Raw genomic sequence first — 22,362 nt, 5'->3', positions numbered from 1 at the left:
GATCTGGAAGACAAAATTAGAGATTTTACTCAAATTTGAAGCAGCTATTAGAATATATTTCCGCGGGTTCAATATTGTAAGCATGATCACATTAAACATCAAATTCTACCTATTCTTGATGCGAATGGATTTGAGTGAAAACTTAGCCAAGCATGAGAAATGTTTTGCGGTCCTGGGGTCTAGTAAAATTAGAAATTGGCAATATGTAAATACAAAGCTTTTAACGTAATGATGACATAACTTTTAGTGCCTTAATTTTTTCCATTTCTTTTTTGGGTAAGGGGATAAGGAATTACAAGTAATATGTAACGTCCTGGAAAATTCTACTTCCAGAAAATGAAGTTGTTCCTACATATATAGATAATGACATCAAAGTATACCTTTCCATTCCCTTCTCGTAACTGAATGGACGTCCAAGTGATTAACTTGGCTACTTACTGTTTAACATTTCTTTGGTGTCTCGGCATGAACAAAGAATACAAATGGCGGTACTGTTTAGGTCAGTCTGGTAGTTAATAGAAAATTAATTCTAGACGGCAATCTGTCGTGCTGTTATACAACTTGGCCTTATACTGGTATTTTGAGGCGGTGTTCGGAGACAACATATAGGACAAGAATTGACGAGTTGTACCACTAAGACAAGATTTCATAATGAATTGTAGCTGGTGATAAACAATCATGAAAAACAAAAACAAACCCTTACTTGCTACCGAAAGACATAAATCTCACAACTGACGGTGACTGTGCGATAAAATGCAATGTTTAAACCAGCCGAACAAGAGAAATATTGACTGTGAAATGTGACACAAGAATGAGGAAGGGAGTCAAACATCTTGCTGAATCTTAGACTGTAGACAACTGAAATGGATTGCTAATTATCAACTGCACCTATGGCGATTCCGAGAGCAGAAAAATTATTTATATTTACTTGCTAAGTAGGTGCTATTTAGAGAGAATAATAATACTCATTATCTTCTAATACTGATACCATATCGGAGGCGATTACTAATTGTTATAATGCGTCTGGTGGACGACTTCTGACTAACAGACGGCGCTAAATGTCAAATAAATCAACAGTAAATAGCAAGCACTTGTAAAATTCACGATAGCAATATGTAACGTCATTAATGTTGTTAGAAGAGAAATAAGCCTGGGATATTCCTACACAGACTCAAATTCCAATGTTCAATCAACAAAAACTTAAAAGATCATCGCTTCCTTCTGAAAATAGCATCGAGTCATAGCCATTACGCTATACATTCATTTCAATGTAGCATTATTTTACTAAACCGTGTAAATCTTATCATTACATGTCGATTGCTGAATCGCTGTTTTCTTTCCCTTTATTACAAACTAATGCTCGTTAGCTGACAGAATTTCTCCGTTTACAGCCATTCTATCAGACAAAGTGACCATAAAGTTCCACTCCTCAAAGAAACAACTCTAGGAGGTTATAGTTTATGTTAGTGCATCTTAGTTTTATGGGTTGATTCCATGAGAGAACTTGTCTCAGAATGGTACACGCTGCCAATAGATTTACATTGGAAGCGCATATGATCAGTGCAGCATAGTAACGATCAGGACAATCGAAACTCGCGATCTTGCGATATTGCGATTGTTTCAGAATTCAACATGTCACAACTATCCCATAAGAGATTCCAATGATTCTTATACGTCATTTCAATATAGATATACAATTATAGGTATGACCTTTTCAATAAAGGTGTTGAATGACGATGATACCTGTAAATAAATAAAGCTTCAAGCACAGTTTAATGTTAGATTATAAATGTAAATTATATGATTTTCGTTATGACGTTACATCACCACATGTAACATGTCGAACAACCGGATGTCATTTTTTTCTTTTTGCATTTCTTTATTCGATCGATTTCAATTTTTTTTTTATTATGATTTCGGTCTAAAACTAGTCTGTCTGTTTTTCTTCCTCATTTTATTAAATTATTCACCAGACTAAATCAGGTCCGATAATTGCATTTAAGGGAATATTTGTTTGAGACAGGACTTATCTTAGTCACTGCTAATTGATTAAAATTGTTCTAATGGTATAAATGTTATTCTGAATATTTAAATGTCTGATGTCTTGGTCTACATATTTTAAATAATCTTTTGTCATTCGGTTCTTTATGATCGCTAGACAATGAAATCTACTGAAAATTGGTGATCTGTTCAATGAGGGTTGTGACCACAGTCAGTATTTATGGGTTAACACATTGGAATTGGAACTCTTATTCTATGAAAAACATTATCCACAGTCAGTCACCTATGTGATGGAATGTTGAATAAGTTTAATCCATATCTGAATCGATAAAAAACACGATTCGGACAATATTATTTAAACAGGATAGAATGTTCAGACCAAGCAACTAAAACTATTAACCTTTAGAATCATACCTGTTATTAGAGTACGATTAATAGATCCTGAGCCTGCTTTTGCATTCTTTGCGACCAAAACAGTTTTACCATATGATAGGGGTCTGAACTGGTACTAGTTCTCCAGGTTGTGGACCACCATTCTATATGATTAAAGATGCTGTTAAGACTGTTATGTACTTTTAGATGTCTAAACAGCAATACAGTATGTGTTTCACAGTTTGGTGAATGTCAGTATTTGTAGCTATATAAATTGGACCCTCTCTTCAAATTCCTCCTGAGTTTTCTGTTTGTTTTTTTTTTAATTTTGAATAGTAATCTAGAACTGCTATGCATTAAGCATCCATTTGAATTTTAACCTAATCTTTTTCAGAGTGTTTCATAAGATGCTTTTTTTAAATTTCTGGTAGACTTAACTTATGGGTTTCCATAGCCATATTTTGAACATTGTAAAGTGACCTTAAGCAAGTCTATTCATCTGGCTTTCAAAGAAATATGTTAAATATTCATTTTTGAGAAAATTTCAATGTAATCGAATTACTCGAGCAACACTTGTAATGCTTCCTTATGTCTGCATGACATTGGCCGGCTAAGCAAGAGTTAATTTGTGAGTAATTATGTTTAACACCATCATTAATGGTGTGGAAACCTAACCAATTTACTCTTGAACGTTAAATGTGTTTTGTATTGCAGAAAAATAGATCAAGAAAGCTTCACAAGTTTTTGTTATCGATGAAGAAAGAAAATCGGCCGATGCCCTGCAGCATTAATTATTTCATGTGATCAGTATGTATGGACACCAATACAGATACAAATATCCCGGATTAAATTTTTTCCACGCTATTAACTGTATGGAATCAGGAAAAAGGAATCCAAGTGTGAGTAATGTTCTTAGAAAAATTTCCGATTTGTTTCATACCATATAGCCTGTAAGACATGAGAATTTATTAGAGCGTACGTCTTGTAGTTATAATTGATTTACTATCGGGGATATTCTACTTCATACCATCACTGACTGTCACGATGTCATCTGATGGTCCAGTTCTATTAAATTGTTTTGCCTGATCGTCGCATCACTTCATACGTGGAAGCTACTTGAAAAAGTTTTCATTTCAGCGTCAATTCATAACATGGATACAAACTAATAAGATCGTTTTCGAGAACAGCTTGACGATTGGTGAGTCTAATTACCACCAAAATAGATCGTTATACTATTAAGTTTTAGATGGATTCTTGTGCAGTATCTGTGTGCATTGACCGTTATTAGTGTATGAATCTTTATGTGTATATCCTTGATGATACAATTGGAGTGGAAAACTGGAATTGCAAATTCTTTTGAGCTCAACATCTGACATATCTGGAGTGGAGTGAAGTAAATTCTAATATTTGTGCATGAACCATTCGGCGATAATGTTTCTAATTTTTTCCTGGATTCGAGATTTGTCAAAGTCCGTTAGATATATTTTGATTGTAATTCCATATTTATTGTGATGATTCCTCGATCAATATGCATGCGAGTGATCCAAAGTTATAAGGCAATTGACTTTGATTGATATTGCATACAGCTAGAATAAAATGTTGTGTTAATGGAATACATACATGTTAATCACCAACGATTTTCTGATCATCGAGGAAGGAGAACATTAAAAGTTAAAAGGTTTATCCGAATTATTTTGTGATGTATTTTTAATGATAAGTATATTGTTTATGTTTTTTTTTTGTTTAAGTAATTGTTTACCAATAACTACCATGTCTCGCCAACATTCATTTTGAAATTGTGTTCTTCGTAGATAATTACTCTCAAGAGATTTCAGCTTTAAGACCAAATTTAGGTATCTGGATTCTTAGATTAATTCTATTGTAGACAAATTTCAATAATAGATCACTTCTGTGTGAGGAAGTCTTCGATTTCAAACACGAATATAAATTTACGATTTAAACATAAGGATTTGAAATTTTTTTTTTCTGATTTCTAAGCACATTGTTGTTCATATGCGTGGAGTATCAGATTTATAAAGCTAGTTTCAGATTGGATAGTGAAATTTGAAGCTTTTCTTTGCTCAACGTATTTCGATTATTGCGATTTTCTAATTTTACTTATGGTAATGCGAATTTGTTGCTTTTTGTGAAAATTGAATCGGATTTTCGGTGTTGTGGTTTGATGGATATCAACGAGGCAACCACATATTGTGATCGTTTAGACTAATATAAATTACTTGCTTCAGTATGTCGTTTTAGTGTGTAATCCACAACTTCAAAGGATACAAGTTTTCGTTCATGGATTAAGACATTAACTTCCAGTATACTTTATCAGTATCCGGTTATCACTTCGCATTAGAGGAATATAAAAACACTCGTGGACAAGAAACAATTATTGTCAAGAGAAACAATTAAGAAGATTTATAACAGACAAACGATTATCTATTGTGTTTTAATAAGCATCGTTACTCTCCTGCATTGTTATTTCCTAAGGTGAGAAGTTATATTTAACAATGACAGATCCTGGTTTGTCCTAATAGCACATCATCAATAACTTCATGCATATAATGTAACAGCACCATAATTGTTCAGTGCCATTTGTGTTCTATCGTTGCTCCGAAACGCCACTTAAATGGAAACATCAAGATGAGATCTTTTGTCAGTGGTTGTTGAAATGCGGAATCAAATTCAATACGTGACTGCATTTTAATCCATCTGTGATACAGAAAAGTGAAATGGCCTATGTCTAAATTTCGTGTGGATACATACATTGTCAAAAGTGCTTTAATTTTAAGATTTTTACTGCCGTTTTACCAAGAAGCCACAATGATTAGAATACTTCGAACCCTCGTTCTGTGTATGATGCTTTCTACGCCAACTTTGGCTGTTACCAAATCATTTCATATGGCTAAAATTTTAACCCTTCTTCCATTTAATGATAGTTATGTGTTTTCGTACAGAAGAGTACGAACTGCCGTAGAAATAGCAGTCAAAGAAGTTGAAAGGAGAAAATTATTGACAGTTACTAATTTAGTGGTATATTATGCCGATTCCAATTGTTCAATAGCTGATGGCATGAAAGAGGCCATCAACTTCTATGCCGAGAAAAGAGTTGATGTTTTCTTCGGGCCGGTTTGCGACTACTCTGCAGCACCAGTTGGTCGGCAGAGTAAATTTTGGAATATTCCCATGATCACTGCCGGTGGCCTTGCAAGAAACTTTGGTCTGAAAAAGATTGAAACCTATCCTACAATGACTAGAATCGGTCCACATATTAACTCTTTGTACCATTTCGTTCGTTGTCTTCTCAATACATTTGAATGGAGAAGGGTGAAATTAGTATATGATCCACGAGGACAAGAAAGAATTACTGAACTATTGTGTCATCTGGTGACCGATGGTTTACATACTGGACTCAGAAGTGATGAAGAATTCAACTTTACCCACACATATTTCAAGTTTCTAACGGTAGATGATATTCTGGAGGCGATGACAACGGAAATTGGTGTGGAATATACAGGTGAGTCGTGATATAACCATATACATAGTTGTAAGATCTCTACACTCACGCATGCAACATAACTTTTAAAAATATTTTTCTCTACTCTGTGAATACATTCCCTACCATGTTTAGCTCACTGTAATCAGTTGAATACAGCCCATGGATTTTCCCCTTTCTATCATATTTTCGAGTCAGCCCTTTAATTACACATGCCCATTCCAATTTATCTCCTTGTAATTGAGCCCATGGATTTTTCACATTCATCCCAACTAACCCCCTGTGATTAAGTCTTACTCACACCAATTCCCATTTAATTCCCTTTAATACAGCCTATGGATAATGCACTCTTATTTCAATTTACCCCTGTTTAATACAGGTCATTGATCACACACACCCATTCTAATTCATTTCCCTTACAGCCTATGGGTTATCCACTCTCATTTCAGTTTACCCCGCTTTAATACAGCTCAATGATTACTTACACCCATTCTAACCTTTCCCCTTTAAAACAGCCCATAGATTACACGCCTCTTCTAATTGGTATCCCTTTATTACAGCCCATTGACTACCTACACCCTTTCCAACACTCCCATCCTATTTATCCCTTTTAATACATCCATTGGATTACATACACCCTTTTTAAATTATCTATCTGTAATTCAGTCCATGGGTTTTTCACTTTCAACCCACCTTATCCCTTTAATACAGCCCACTGATTACACAATTTTTCCCTCTTTAATAGAGTTAATTGATTACATATGCAAATTCAGATTTATTCCCCTGTAATTTAGTTCATTCAGTATGCTGGATATCAATTCGAATGTAACACTACATGTACTTTATTTGTACATTTATCAAAGACACATCTCAATTTATGTTTTTGATGTAAATGTATACGGACACTTTTTTTCCGGTTATTAAGTGTACATCGCTTATATATGTGTTTCTCTCTAAATCAATTTATTTGATGTACACATCAATTAAGATTAGTCTCCAACGATAAAAACTTTCCTTATGGCGGATAGACAACACTGTTTTTACTCAAACAGAAATCCTTCACATATACCATGCAATCCTAGTAAATGTCAGTCGGACAGAAGCTTTCTAAGGCTTAAAATATAATCTATAACAACAAAAAAATTGCTACAGGTTACGATTAACTTTTTTATACTAATCATACCAGTTTCACTTGCTCGTCTGCTTTTCTTTAATCAATTAACACATTTTATAAAGATTTATTTTTGAATAAAAAAATAAGTCTCAATGAATATCCAGAAAGTGTCTATTTATTACTCAAGCGCGGAAAGTCCTCCCAATGAATTAGACACCTCAAAAAGACTACATTTTAGCCTGCTCCCATCTGAAGTATGTGATTGATTTAATTTTGATTCAAATTTGCAACCACCTATGTGAATCCGTCCTAAACGACCTGTGTTGTGCTCAAATCGAATAATGAGTGAACTGCGCGAAACTGTAGTGAATTTTGACGATCTCGGATTCTCTTCGCTACCAGATTTGAGTTGTAATTTGTAACGATACTTATTTGCAAAATGGCCAATAACATGGTTACAAACGATTTCCCATAAAATAACATATCTGCTATATTTCAAATACCCTCAATAGTCCAACAATGTTGCAATATATAACAAGATATTTTATAAAGATGTAAATACATACCACCAGATACAGAGGATGCATTCAGATAATATGTATTAAAGTTAAATTAATGTTGATATGAGAATGGTACAACCATAATGCAAGGTTACCATAGAACATTTGTAAGCAATTACAATATTATGTTGTTTATTTATAAACTGTTAAACAATAAATTATGTATTTCTCCTACTGGAAATTGTTACAAATAATTTCCAAACAATATCCCTGGCTGAACTAGAAATTAGACTGTAACAAGAGTTGTAGACATTCATGAATCAGAAACACTGAATTGAGATTCTGTTTTCCAATTGTCCAGAGCACTACGTAGTCGTGAAGACGCATATTCTTGAAATAATTGAGTGATTTAGTCTTTAGACATTCTAAAATCAATGTAAATCAAAATTCTTGGAATGGTATGAAACATTTTCGTGAGTGGTCTATAATACCGTTTCATGAAGTAACAGTCGGTTTTAATCCATTAAATAGCCAATTCAAGAATTACTACATCGGTCAGTTTAATATAACTTATCTGTAACCTCTTCCTCCTAAAGATGAATCTCAATGAAAGGTGTTTATAAATTTGATGAAATGGAATACACTAATTTCCCTCGAGTTCACAGAATTTACCTTATCTGTCTATGCATTAATGGTTTCTTTCTTCATTTTATACCAGATAAATTAATCTCTTGCCCTTATCATATTGGCAAATATCGTTCCCAGGGGGATTCAGCTACATCTCAATCTTTGACTCTCTTACTGTTGTACCAGAAGGACTATATTTGATATACGACCACACAAGATTTATAATACACACATGATTGTCGCTATGCCCAGAAAGATAGAAATTAGTTTCGAGTTTCATTCAAATATGAATATTTTTTGTCAGGATCACACTGGAAAACATCTTTGATCGTACGGATTGTAGCAAAAGGGGTATAACGGAAAGGTCGACGATGGACAGCATTTTATCGGGTCCATCTGAAAGTTCTAGTTACAATCAACTGGATGATCGCAGATTCAGATCTTTTTTTTTTTACAAACACAAGAAAATCAGTGGCAAATGACTAGACTTAAGATCAGTTGTGGCTCTCTTCTGTCGTGTCAAAATCTGCATGGCCACGTTATTTCCTATGCCGATATAAATCTTCACTTAAATTAGTCTTATAAGATTTATATCCCCCGACTGACTGTCGCTATGCCTAGGGAATAGAGATGTGGATTTATGTATACTTAAATCAATTCTAGTAGACCATATGTTGCGAGCTACTTAACGATTTCCAATGCACTATATATTCCATTTGAGAAAAGTGATGTATTAGGCGAAAAGCTCAACAAAATCAAGTATAAAATATGTACGGTGAAACTTGTACTAACGGTCACTTATATTCAGCACCATCCTCCAATGAACAGTTACCAAAAAATTCCCCCACCCTTTGCAATTTTCTACCACCGGCACCTCTATTCAACACCATCCTCTTGACGCTAAAGTGTTTTAGCTTTTATCTAACGATCTTGACTTAACATAATGTCTGTGCCTATTTTAGCTTTCAGAATAGCATTATGTCTTCTCCGCAGTAAACTATTGATATTACAAGCCTTTTCTGTTTATAAACCCCAAACGCTATAAAACTTTTTGCTAACTTAAATCGAGGTTATTGATGGTATATCATTAAAACACATACTATAAACTTGAAAGCCAACATCGTTTCGGGTATAATTGTTGAATACTCGTAGAACACACTGCTCGAAACTTTGAAGGAGTGCAATAGAATCTTATCAGTTCAGAATTCGCTGATGAGTTATCCATATTATGTTTGAAAAGGAGATATTTTAAGCATTAATTGGGAAAACATTAACAAACACCTCGTGTTATAAAATGATTCGACCATAAAAATCGGGCAATATTGAAAAAGAAGAGAGAATTGGAATTCAATTTAGATTCTATTTTATCTAATGGAATAAATGTTCATCAGGAGTATAAATTCTTACAGCTTTTTGTTCACCGGGGATTCCTTAACATCTTCTAACTGATATTTCCTTTTCTTTTGACGTTAAAGTGGATAATTTAATTTTCTGCTATGTTTTACTGATTTTTTTGGTCACTATAAATACACCAAGAAGCTGACAAAAATATTCCAATAATGTTTAAATGGGCGGTATGCAAAATCACCATTACAAAAATAAACTAAATTATACTTGAAAAGATTTAGAGAGTAAGCTATTAACATCGATGAATCTTCTTAATCAACCTGAATTTGTTTGCTGATTAAAATGCGTAGTGTTTCAACGGCTTCTTGCATTGCGGTTGATTCGTATAGTCAGACATGAATTGATCTGGTTATATTTCCTAATTTTGACCATTATAGTAGTGCGTGAAGCAGAAAATGCTTACTCTTCGAAACACGTGATGGTATTAATCATCTGAGGAATCCACTACTCTACAATTATAGATATAATATATACAAACTCTATAAGATAGAAACCTTCTGAATATTTTTTCCTTCAAAAGGGAATTTTACTTAAAATTTGACGTAACTTGTCAAACACCAACCAAAAAAGGAGCGACTGTTAGGTTTACGTTAACCTTTAACCTAGTTTTAGCGATCAAAAATTAACTGCGTGATACTTAAATTGAAACTTTCTGATTAGATGGGGGACAGAATTTTGTAGATTTTGGTATATAGTTTTCCTTAATTCGAGCTGCTTTGTAAACCTTTTAAAAAAATCAGACTGACCCTTTAAAGTAGAATGTCTGGATTTCAATGGGAAAATCTCCTTAGAATTGTTTTAATCACTTCATTTTGTCTAATGATAGCCTCAAATCACTCGAGGTTTTGTCGTGACGAAAAACCGACAATGCGTGCTCGTGTTTATTGTCCATTAACCAAATAAAAGTTCAAGATTTTCTTAATAGATTGAAACTAATCATTTTAGGCATTTAATAATTTGATTTCCTATCCCCTAGTGTTTATTATATTTAAGTTACACAAGATTTCAGAAGACTTGACACATTTGGCACAGTGATCTAGTGGTAATTGTATATCAATTAGCAATCAATTCAAATACTTACAGGGATTAGTCAAACCCTTAACACATTCCAATGCTGAATGGAACAACTCACTTGGGTAAATTATTTTGTTAGTTAAGCCCAAGTTAATTTTTTTTTTCAGGTTATACTTCTTAATAATTGAATTACAAATGACAAAAAAGCCACATGTTGTACTCAGCGTATACGTCATTCCTCGTCTTTCCAGCAGTTCACGTCAACCTGAAATAAGGTTCTCCGAGTTCTATATATTTTGAACATAAAATGATAGCTAGATAGTTCAAAATCTCTTTTGGGAAGTTAGAAAGAAGCTTGGTTATATACCGTTCACAATAAGATGTAACAAGTGAGATGTACTTTTGGTAAAATAGTGGTAAAATAGCACTGATGCAGAACTAATACAGTGCTTGGAAAATTGCAGACTTCTTTATTTCACGACTGTCACCAGGAATGATATTGTTCTCTATTACTGTCGTCTGAGATAATTTAAGAGAGAAAAATCGAAGCGATCACGTTTATTATATAGACATTAAAGATGTTGTAAATCTTGGAGAATTGATTGTTTCTCTGTGATTTAATCAAGTAGCTGTAGACTGTCAGTATGGAAGACAGCTGACCTTGTTGTTACGGAGGGCCATTTTGGCAAATACTGGTTTGATCACGAGATCCAGATAGCCTGTCATGGTCTCATCAGTAATATCAACATTTTATTGACCACCAAAATGACGGAGGGGAATATTACCAGCCAGTGGCACTTAAATCACATCAAGCATTGTTAGCAATTTATGATGTCTACCAACGTCACCTTATACAATTAAATTTCGTCCAGTCGTTTAATTATAAAACTTCTTGCGGGCTAATTCACTGTGCTTTTACAGCTCTCAGGCTATCAGTGAAGATGGAAGATCGCTTATGGCTCCATATTTCCTCATGAAATCGGTTTGACCAGACATTTGAATATAGACATTCATCAGGTTTATATCACATTTAGTGGCCACGACAGATTGCGATTGCATCTTAAAGCTGTTTAATGTACTATTAACTTTCTACGAAACGATGACACACGCGATAAATCCGTCGACAGCTACAACTCAATAAAGGGTACACCAATGCAACTGTCTTTGCAATATTTCCGTGATTGTCTATTGTGTCCCGGTGTGACTCGGAAGAATGACGCAAAAAGTTTGACGGAATTTTGCGATTCCATATTCCTCGCTTATCAGAAGAAATCCGAAAATCAGTTCCGTAGAGTGCACAAGATCCATAGATTGGAACAGTTAGTAGACCAATGATTTTGTCAGAGCAACATTTCCGTCATTGCACACTGCAGGTCGTAGGCCATATTTATTAACCATGAGCGGGAATTTCATATCTTTTTCAAATGATAGAGTTCAATCTTGCTTCTTATCGGAAGAAACCCGGGGCTCAGCTTTGGTATTTTGTAATTGGTTACAGGCCATAAAATAAAACCCTCATTGAATAAGAATTTAAGATGTCATCTTATCAATGTTTGTCGATGTAAAATCCCGAGTAAAGGCTTATTCCAGTCTGAATGATAAACATAGACATTAAAGTATCGACCCCGGATGCTATAGATATTTTCTAACCAAATTAGAACTCTATAACAATGGTTTAAGTGGCATCATTGATTTTAGACACTTCAATTCAACCAGATTTGTGACTTGCATGAATTAAAGGAACCCGTTGAGAGGAATTTCTTATTAACAGTTTAAAGTATGTCGCCGAACCATTAAAATATCAATGAAAAAGAGCATAAGATACGTTGGTACAACAGTGAAGTCTATTTTACTACGAAATGGTTCGCGAGTTCATCAACTAGTGTTCACAGCTTACTGTCAACATTTCAGTCGTCCTAGCAACGTGTAGCCAAAAATATGCCTGTTTAAAATCGTCTTTTTCAAGACTGCGAAATCACTAATTATTCGTACACCATGTATCGTATTATAGCCTTATCAACAAGGCAAACATTTTCGGATAACCTAGTTTTCAGACAGACGATAAACTAATTTAATAAAAAAAACTAAATGAATAAATAAAATAAAAAGGGAATTCCTAGTTTGAGGTACTTTTTAAGGAATTATGTTATTTTGGCACAGTTCTGGTACTTCTGAAGAATTTAATATCTTCTAAAGGCTAAAAAAACCTCCGAAAATGGTGAACCATGGCTTAATAGGTCCACTGTTAGAATTTTTCTTTTCAATTTTCTTGTTTATGTTGATACTTTATAATGTTTATTTAGATTACCGTTTTTCCAATCACAAATATTGTACCTTAAGTTCGATCTACAAAACCGTGTGGATAGTTAAAGATAGCTTGCCAGGCAAGGTAACATACGCCCACTGGCAGCTGTCAGAAATGATTAAACTGTCTTTAGTGACTACAGGGTTGCACAATATAGCTAATAGAGTGAAACGTCAAGTCAGACACGATATTTCGGTGAAATATTATCCGATCATCACGAAAATCGATAGGGATCATCTTCATAATGACATTGACACACAAAATGAAAATCAAAAGAATCTGTAAACAATTGTAGCCTGTAGAGTGAGCACGAGTTGCACAATATAGCTAATAGAGAAAAACGTCAAGTCAGACACGATATTTCGGTGAAAAATTATCCGATCATCACGAAAATCAATAGGGATCATCTTCATAATGACATTGACACACAAAATAAAAATCAAAAGAATCTGTAAAAAATTGTAGCCTGTAGAGTGAGCACGAGTTGCACAATATAGATAATAGAGAAAAACGTCAAGTCAGACACGATATTTCGGTGAAAAATTATCCGATCATCACGAAAATCAATAGGGATCATCTTCATAACAACATTGACATACAAAATAAAAATCAAAAGAATCCATAAAGAACTGTAGCCTGTAGAGTGAGCACGAGCCAAATGTGAACGGACGGACGGACGGACGGACCGACGGACCGACGGGGTGATTACAATATACGCCCATCTTAAATGTGGGCGTATAAAAATGGATGACATCTCCCTTTATCTGAGGTTGTATATTGATAAGTGATAACATGAATATCATGAATTTTAACTGTGTATGTCAGCTTCATAAATTACATGCATATTACTTTTCTCAAACTAATCAAGATAAAAAAAACTCGGATCATCATAAACTGCAATTCTTTTCTCGGTGACCATTTGATGTAAATTCTATCGATTCATATTTTTTCAACTGATTACATTAACGTTCTTAATAACTCTTAATAAAGCATTGCCCACACGTGAACTGTTTTTAAATGGCGCGTGATTTTATGGTTAAAACCAGTCCGGCTGATGCGTGTAGACGCACCAGAATTTTTTTCTTAATGGTCTTGTTGAGTATTTCTGGTATCTCGCATTCAGAACGAAAATCTCTCTTTGTCACGTGCGCGCAAGTAAGAATGGTAATTTAATATCCATGGAGCTTTTGTTCTACAAATGCTGTCACCTTCAACCTCTTTAGTCTGTTTTCATAACTTTAAGATGGCGATTAGAATCTGTTTCAAGTATTTTTTAAAAGGCTGTCTCGGTAGGAAATCTCCATGAGCTGATCAACAGTATTATTATAATTAAAGAGGCTTGGTGTTAATACAATAAGTTATCGACACTGATGGAACGGAGGTTTTGACTGACAACTTACAAGTCATGGTATTAGTATCGGTATATTACCGGAAACCAGCTGTATTAACCTCTATTAAGACTGTCGTCTGGAGAAACAAGATGGCTGTCATCAATTTCTTCCCTTAAGAGACAACAAGAGGTGGTTTCCCACTCACGAAATAAAGGTAAAACGTCAATGTTACGATTTTATCATGGTTGATTCTTGGTTATACAATTTCCTTGCTTTGAAAGTTTCAGTCTGGTAATATGATACACGCCACATTCAGACAGTGTATAAGCGGTTGACATTTCATAATACTACTGAGCGTCATTATGATGAATATTAGCATTTATTCGTTTAGTCAGTACATACCTTGGAGGAGAGAGCATTGTGAAGTCCTATGTTCGTGTAAGGGAAACAGATTGAACGATAGCATATGAGATTTGATGTATGAAAAAGAATCTGTGCGTGTGATTTACAACCATCCAATTAATCAAATAACTTTACCTCTGGTGTTGAACCCAGAAGTAGTTAAACAGGTACACTAGGACATTAAGAACGTCATTCTGACAAGGTTTCGATTAACCGGATGACATATTATCGCTATCGTGTGTATTAAATGAACAGTATTCTGAGATAAAAGCAGAACCACTAGCAAATTAACTGGATTAGTCGCTGTGTTAACTTTCTAATCACGAAGATGGGTGAAGCTCATAATTCATTACTGACTTGTCACGCTAGCTATTGTCTTAAACATTTTGATGAATGGTACCGATATTAATGTCTTCTATGTATTGTTTGAACATTATTCATTCTCCATAAATGCTCCAATTGCTTACTGAAGTTCCTGTGTCACAACAGTGCTAAAATGTCTTCAATCTTTATCGTTGTCAATTTCTAGAAATATTGAATAAAAGATCTTTTTGGTGTACGATGTAGTCTTTTTAGCGACATTACTTAACGTATTTTTGAAAAGAGCAGAACCTAAATGTGAGCAAATTAGCAAATTTTAATCGATCATTAATACTTTTACTATTACTATTTGCATTCCAATTAAATAGGGTTGTTATTTTCACCGTATGGCGGCTCCTACCCTCGACGTTGGGTCGTTTAGATAAGACAAACACCCAACCCTTATATCATTGACTCTTCATGTTGATGATCTTTCTATTGGAACAAATATTGTATTAGTATGTCAACTAAATTTTAAAAAATTAGAGTATATCCAGACTCTTATATAATATTTTAATTGAAGAGAAAGTCCTTGGTTGTCGAGAGAACACTTTTTGTGGAAACCTTTAAAATAGTGTAAAGTCTTCGGTTTCGTTAATTGCATGTATGAAGCGGGCACCTTAAGTGTTAATTGTGTAGCGTTATTTCTTCGGTTTCGTTGATTACATGCATCAGTCGGGCTCTTTAAGTGTGAATTATTCACATTGAAACCTTAATTGCCAACAATTTGCTTTACCATAATATTAAGAAGGTTATCTCCCATTATTTGAATTATCTGACAACTTCTGATTTTTTTTCTCAATATTTGCGAACTATTGAATTCAGATTCATAGGGTGAAGCAATGCGGCGATAAGATTTGTAGTAGTGTAGTAGTTGTGCTTTTTTTTGTATGTGTCCCCGAAGGTTAAACTAGGAATGTAGGGTATACAGGAGTACAAAGTGATACAAACCATTCTCCAGGTACACAGACGAAATGTTACCCGAGGACGTGTAAAGTGTAGTTATATGAGATGTTGTATATTGTAGTTGGATGGACTTTTTTCATAGCTCACCAAACATCGCCAAAACAAAGTGCAAATGTCCCACTTTGAGACATGGACCTGTGGTTAAAAAACTACGTTGTGTGTTTTCAAACTGTGTTTGGCGCATTCTGATTGAATGAAGTTATCTCCCATTATTTATAACTTCACGAAACAACGAGACGAATTACAATTGAATCGTGTTGTAAGCTGAAGGGGGAAAACCAATATTCAGATCAAATGGTGTCAGAAGGTTAACTCACTTCTATGTGGGCACACTACCAAAAAATACAATCTGACATTTTTTTTTACTGAAGATATAAATTATGTTACAAACTTTTACCAGCATACTTTTCCTGTCCTGAAATTGTACAACCACATGTTTGTTTCATTATACACTAAACAATTTGAATTTGATTGTTATTGTCGAGAGGTCTTCCCTAAAATTTAGGTACAATTCCATAGAGTCAGAAAAATTACACGACGATTACCTTATTGACCAATTGTATCTTTGTCTCAGAAAAGGATTTTTTTTAGCTGAGCCAATTAGTAATAGTGTTCATGGCTCACTGTTGAAATTTAAGTCTTCAAATCCATAAATATCCAGAATTACAATAATCTTAAAATACATGCATTTAGCTCAAAAATAGAATAGTACAACAAAAGTTCATCTGAGAATAAAGCATTAAATCAATCGTAGCCTATTGAATTTGAACACATTAAGTACATTACATGAGTCATATTTAAAAAATATATTTTGTTGACAAAGACCAGCCTTAAGATGCGAAAATGGAAGGAAGGAAGACGTGGAGCGATAAAGGGCGTAAGTAATATTATGGTTTACTTAATTCCAAAACAACTGAAGGAAACTATTGAATTTGAAGGAATAGTCGGGGACGTCAATGTCAGTATCGTGGAATCATATTTTCACAAAATGAAGCGAAATAGATGATTTTTAACTTGCACGGCCTGTAGCACTCGGAAACCCAATAGCAGAGTGATGGCAAGTGTCTTGTAAATTGCATTAATTTGACTGACTGCCTGACTGGTGACCATTAAGGGTTGTTTAAAAGTGAGCAATTCTATACTATGGAGTATGGTCTGTTTATAATTCTTGCAATAAAAATTCGTACAGGCAAAATATTACAAAGTTCTTTATCGAGATAACCATTCAGCTGGTTGTGTAATAGTGCGTTCAGAAGAATAAAGTAAGGCAGCTTAGTTATCAACTGTCTGATTTGTACTGCGGAGAACGTTTAACAAAAGAAACGTAAACCATACTCGGAAAACGGTTGATAGTTAAGCCGCTTTAACTTTAGTCTTCTGAACGCAACTAATATGGGCAAGTCCTGACGTTGGATGTATGTTTTATAATTCCCTGACTCTATTGTTTGGCAGGCTGATAAATACTTCCTTCTGTCAATATTTCCTTCTAACAGCCAGAGAGTCGTACTCGTGCACAGACGGAAATTACATACTGATTAAATTACGTCTTTTAAGCGTGACCGCTAAGTGACCGGAAATAACAGAAAGCTTATTATATAGCAATTATAGCTTCCATTAATTCATCATAAAGAACGTGAAGAAAGTGACAAATATCTTTATTAGAGGAAGGTGGTCCCGGGTGAGATTGGCAACACTGATTAATGAATATAATTAATAATATTCTCAACCAGATCATAAACACCGGTATTATAGAAGTAGATATGGATATGATTTAATATAACTTATTAGCATAATATTTTATCCCCATTTCATGACCATGACATTACGGAATTCCTACGATTGAGAGCAATCTTTTCAGATTATCTTTTATCAACTGGGCGACAAGATAAATCATAACGGATGGCACAAAACAGAAGTACCTTATTTAATATGAAGGGGGATCATTGACATTATCAAATATGTCTTCTTGACTTTGCATTCGTGAAAGATGTAAGTTCGACCACTGTATTCTTGAGAGTTGTAAAGTCAATTTCTGCATTCTTGAACGTTTACCATATAAGGTAACGTGACCTACTTCATTTACATAATCCGGAAATTCACGGAAACTAACGGAAATATAAATTAATAATTGCTCCTTGCCAAAGGGATTTAATTCTAAATAAGCCTAAAACCGGATGTTCAAATCGAGGCCTTGTTTTCAAGTTTGACTTTGTGAATACTTCTGGCAACGATCCCCCTCCATAATTTAATGGATATTAGTTAAAAATATCATGCCATGTTATGAAGAAGTCAATGTGATCTTGCACAGATTTGGTCAAACATGTCTAGATTTGTGGACTTTGACAAATGGATTGTAATTTAGGTTTATAATAATTAGCTTTACTAATTATACGATTAATACAATTAAGTAATAGTAATAATAATAATTATAATAATAATGATTTATTAATTTAGTATGATTAGTATTTAACATATTTCAATTATGTTATTAAACGAACCATTAGGCCTAATTGATAACATTTGGTAAATGTTACTGTTCTGATTGCGCTTTGTTTTTAGCAAAAGTTGTCATTGAGAAAAATATTGTCATTAAAAGACCAATTATTGTAACAGCCCATCGAACCAGGTGACCGCAAACTCTATTTTCGCATCGTAAACAAAATGTGGCAGGCAATTCTGTTGTTGATTGCAAGATAACCATATATTTCAGTAGAAAATATATGATTTCTTGTAAAAATACTCTAAAATGTTGTTTTCTTAAATTATCATTTTACGTAGAATTGCATGTGACCATCTTGACAATCAGGTGACCTCTTCTCCACCCAAAATGAAACGCCAATGTAATTCGAAGCGTGATGCATTTTAACAACAATATACCAAAAGCTATTTTGAGTGAAATCTTCATTCATTTCAATGTTAGTCAGTTATCTTGTAATCCCTGTGATGTTGAGGGCGTTTAAGATTTTCAAGTGACTCTAAAGCTACGCCTACTTCCTGAATTTGTTCGATGATTGTCAATTACAGAGAGATAAAAAATCAGAAAACTGAAAGTAGTTTAAGCTTACCTAGAAAAATTAAAACTAATGTTTTTGTAAAGTAATTACGAAAGTTGTGTGTGACATTTTCTTCAAATTTAAAAAAACGGATTCGTCTTGAATTGTCGTCATTACAATACGTTGTTAACCTTGTTTAACTGTTTTTAACAGGGCGAGCATGTTTTCTTCTTCAAGAAAAAAGCCTACACAAACGTTTTTACGAATATAATCATTTTCAGATTTTTGATATCTTGCTGCGTTTGAGAGTTTGTAGTTAAAATAAGACGGGGATGTGCATCATACCGTTATATAAACTCTTAAACTAGTACATTCGTGAATAATTTATTACAAATAGCTGCAGATTCCACAAAACGCCTACAATCAAAGTTTAATTCATCATTTACTCAATCAGACGTTTCATTGACGTTCAGATTGCCATATGAATCAAGTTAAACATTGCTGGTATTTCATTCCTATCACTTACAAGTGCCCGTTTTCACTTACGATGGAAAGAACCTCTCCCGAATGATGAGGATTTGTCTTTGGACCTTTTACTTTTATTTTCATCAAGGTCTGTGTTACCAGTGCCATGTCGGTTGTTCCTTGCCAACAAATTGCGACGACTGGTTCAAATTAGGTCAAATAAATAACGAAGATCTACGGATCAGTTGTATATGGCTGTAATTGGGTAAGATTAGTTTATTCAATTGATACAAATATAGAAATCTTCAGCACTAACAATCTACTTACAACTGATTCCTACTGACAATTATATAGATAACATTACCAAATATAAACCTAAAGCTATAATTCTAAATAGGCGGTGGTAGAAACTCCCGAGGGTCTGTTATCTATGATAATAAACTTTCGGTTTCAATTCATTTCTGAGAAAAGTCACATTCCTAAACGATTTAGACTCTGAATGACATTGTCTAGAAGTTTTCCTTGGACCAATGCAAGTGATCTATTTGTTTTCCATCTCGATTAGTTTCGCCCATGTGGATTTCGTAACGAATGGGAAGCCAGGTGACACAGCGAATTAAGTCACTTTCGCCTTGTCGAAGGGACTGTCATGGAATAATCGTTTTATCATTCGAGTGTGAAAGATAACGGGCACCGTGTATGCTACAGTATGCGCCAGCTAAAGATAAAAAAAAGCGGTGGCTAATGTCAGTGCTCTGGCTAAATCTCCCTCATTGAACACCGCATCGTGTTGTTCGTCCTAATAAACCCAAACTGAAGCAGGAAAGTAGGACTTAAAATTCTTTTAATTCATCAATTTATTCATTATGCATATTATTTCAGGCAGTCGTGTCAAAACACTCGCTGCCTTTAAGCACAGTTATTTGGTTTGCTGTACATATTTACCATATGTTTCAAGTAAATCAACCCTAGTCACTTTTCATGAAAGTAAACAAAATAACAGAAGATGCTGTTTCTAAAATTGCATTAAAGATGTTTTTCAGTTTATATTGATTTTTTAAGCTTGTTTATTTAGGTTATTCATGATTCCGAACTTAAATGCTCTAGAATTTCCTGTGTTTTAACATGTTCAGTTCATCGTACTGTATTGAAAAACACATTCTTTGGAAAAATATCATGTATGGTTGACAATACATGGTTTTCGTAGCTTGAAAAAAAAAACTATTAAACACAGTTAAGTTTTGAAGGTGAAGTGCTAGACCTTGAATTCTCTAAAGACCACATTTAAATGTAATTAAACACATTAAGCAGGAAAAAACTAGAAAAAAAAGTCTTAGCTGCCCTGCGCATCTAATATTTAATAGTGCAATAATATTTGAAGAGTCGTAATAATAATGCAAGTTGGCATTGTCAAAGGATCGCATCCAAAACGTGTTTAGAACTCTCCAATCTTAACAGGAACGACTACTATTGGTTACTTGCTAGAGTTGATCCCACAATAGCTCGAGATAGATGCTTCGAATGTATGATCTCGTTTTATTTTGTGAGAGATGGTGCCGGGCTGACGTCTTGCAAATTAAGCCTCGTTTGCGACAGACTGTGTTCGTGATGGATCCCATAGTCGATGAAACGTCGGACGTAAAATTACATTGTATTTTAATTTAGCTTACTAAATGTGGTCATATGGAATTGAAATGGAGTAAACGATACGACGACGTTTTCTAATGATTTGAATAGATAAAAACACGAGTAAATTCCTATTGAAGTGCCAAATCAGACCTAAATTGTATCGATCAGCTTTGGCAAGTGACAGGATATGTATTTAAAAGAAAAATTTGAATTCAACTGCCACGACTGTTATCATTGTAAATACATTTCTGTTATAAATCAAGTCAAAATGGTAGGATACTGGTTAAAATAATCTGAACAAAAACCTTCGATACACAGACGTGGATTTCTTATTATTCAATCTTTTATCATGATTAGGATATCAAATGATTGATATGAATGACCGACCTTTTCAGAACTCATTGACGAGTTAAAGCACTTGAGAGGAAATAAGGCCAGACTAACATTGCCTAATATAAATCGTTAAGAGATGAACAAAATATTAATCTGATTAAATGTATTTGTAACCGTTCCTCTAGGTCGATCACTTGTTCAAATCTTAAAGAACACCACACTCGCATTATCTGGTAATAAGTTATTTTACACAAACATGTTTTCCGCTAGGCCATTATTGTAATTTTTTTATCTACTTTTCTCTACTCAATTTTCTTGATGTTACCTTCAGGGCTTCTCTTCCGTTTCAACGTTTACATTAATGAAATCTAACCTCACTCAAAATTAATAACTCCAACAATAATGGAGTAGAATTGCGTGTTTAGGTTGAAGCTAATATAAAATATCAAAAAATTATATTCTTTGCATAAAAAAAGTGTGAAGGCACTCAGTTAAATGTTAACCTATATTTGAAATATATATCTGAAATAATTGAAGTGCACTTTGAAGGCACCAAATTTAATTCTCTGAACTATTTGAATTGCATGTTGAAAGCATGTTTAATGATCTGAACTATTTGAATTGCATGTTGAAAGCATGTTTAATGATCTGAACTATTTGTACTGTATGTCAAGGACATCTAGTTTAAGACTATGAACTTTTTTAACCGCATGTTGAAGACATCAAGTTTTAGACTATGAACTATTTACACATTATGTTGAAGACACCAAGTGTAATGCTATTAAAAAGACATAAGTTAAATGCCCTAACCATTAGATGTATATCGAGGGCACCAAGTTTAATGCTCTGAACTATTTGTGTTAAAGACATAAGTTAAATGCCCTAACCATTAGATGTATATCGAGGGCACCAAGTTTAATGCTCTGAACTATTTGTGTTAAAGACATAAGTTAAATGCCCGAACTATTAGATGTATATTGAGGGCACCAAGTGTAATGCTCTGAACTATTTGTGTTAAAGACATAAGTTAAATGCCCGAACTAT

General features: G+C 34.0%; 1 protein-coding gene across 1 annotated transcript; it reads left to right on the top strand.

Annotated features, from left to right (window-relative positions):
• Positions 1-5,199: 5,199 nt before the first annotated feature.
• Positions 5,200-9,158, top strand: LOTGIDRAFT_171906 (hypothetical protein; the record flags this gene model as incomplete). Its single annotated transcript, XM_009048478.1, has 2 exons — positions 5,200-5,893; positions 9,076-9,158. 2 exons carry the CDS (start codon positions 5,200-5,202, stop codon positions 9,156-9,158), a joined length of 777 nt encoding a protein of 258 aa, XP_009046726.1.
• Between the last annotated feature and the right edge of the window lie 13,204 nt (positions 9,159-22,362).

This window comes from Lottia gigantea (assembly GCF_000327385.1).
Source record: "Lottia gigantea unplaced genomic scaffold LOTGIsca_122, whole genome shotgun sequence".
Classification (NCBI taxonomy): domain Eukaryota; kingdom Metazoa; phylum Mollusca; class Gastropoda; family Lottiidae; genus Lottia; species Lottia gigantea.
Note: the sequence above shows the minus strand (reverse complement) of the source record. Positions and strands in the feature narration are given on the sequence as shown.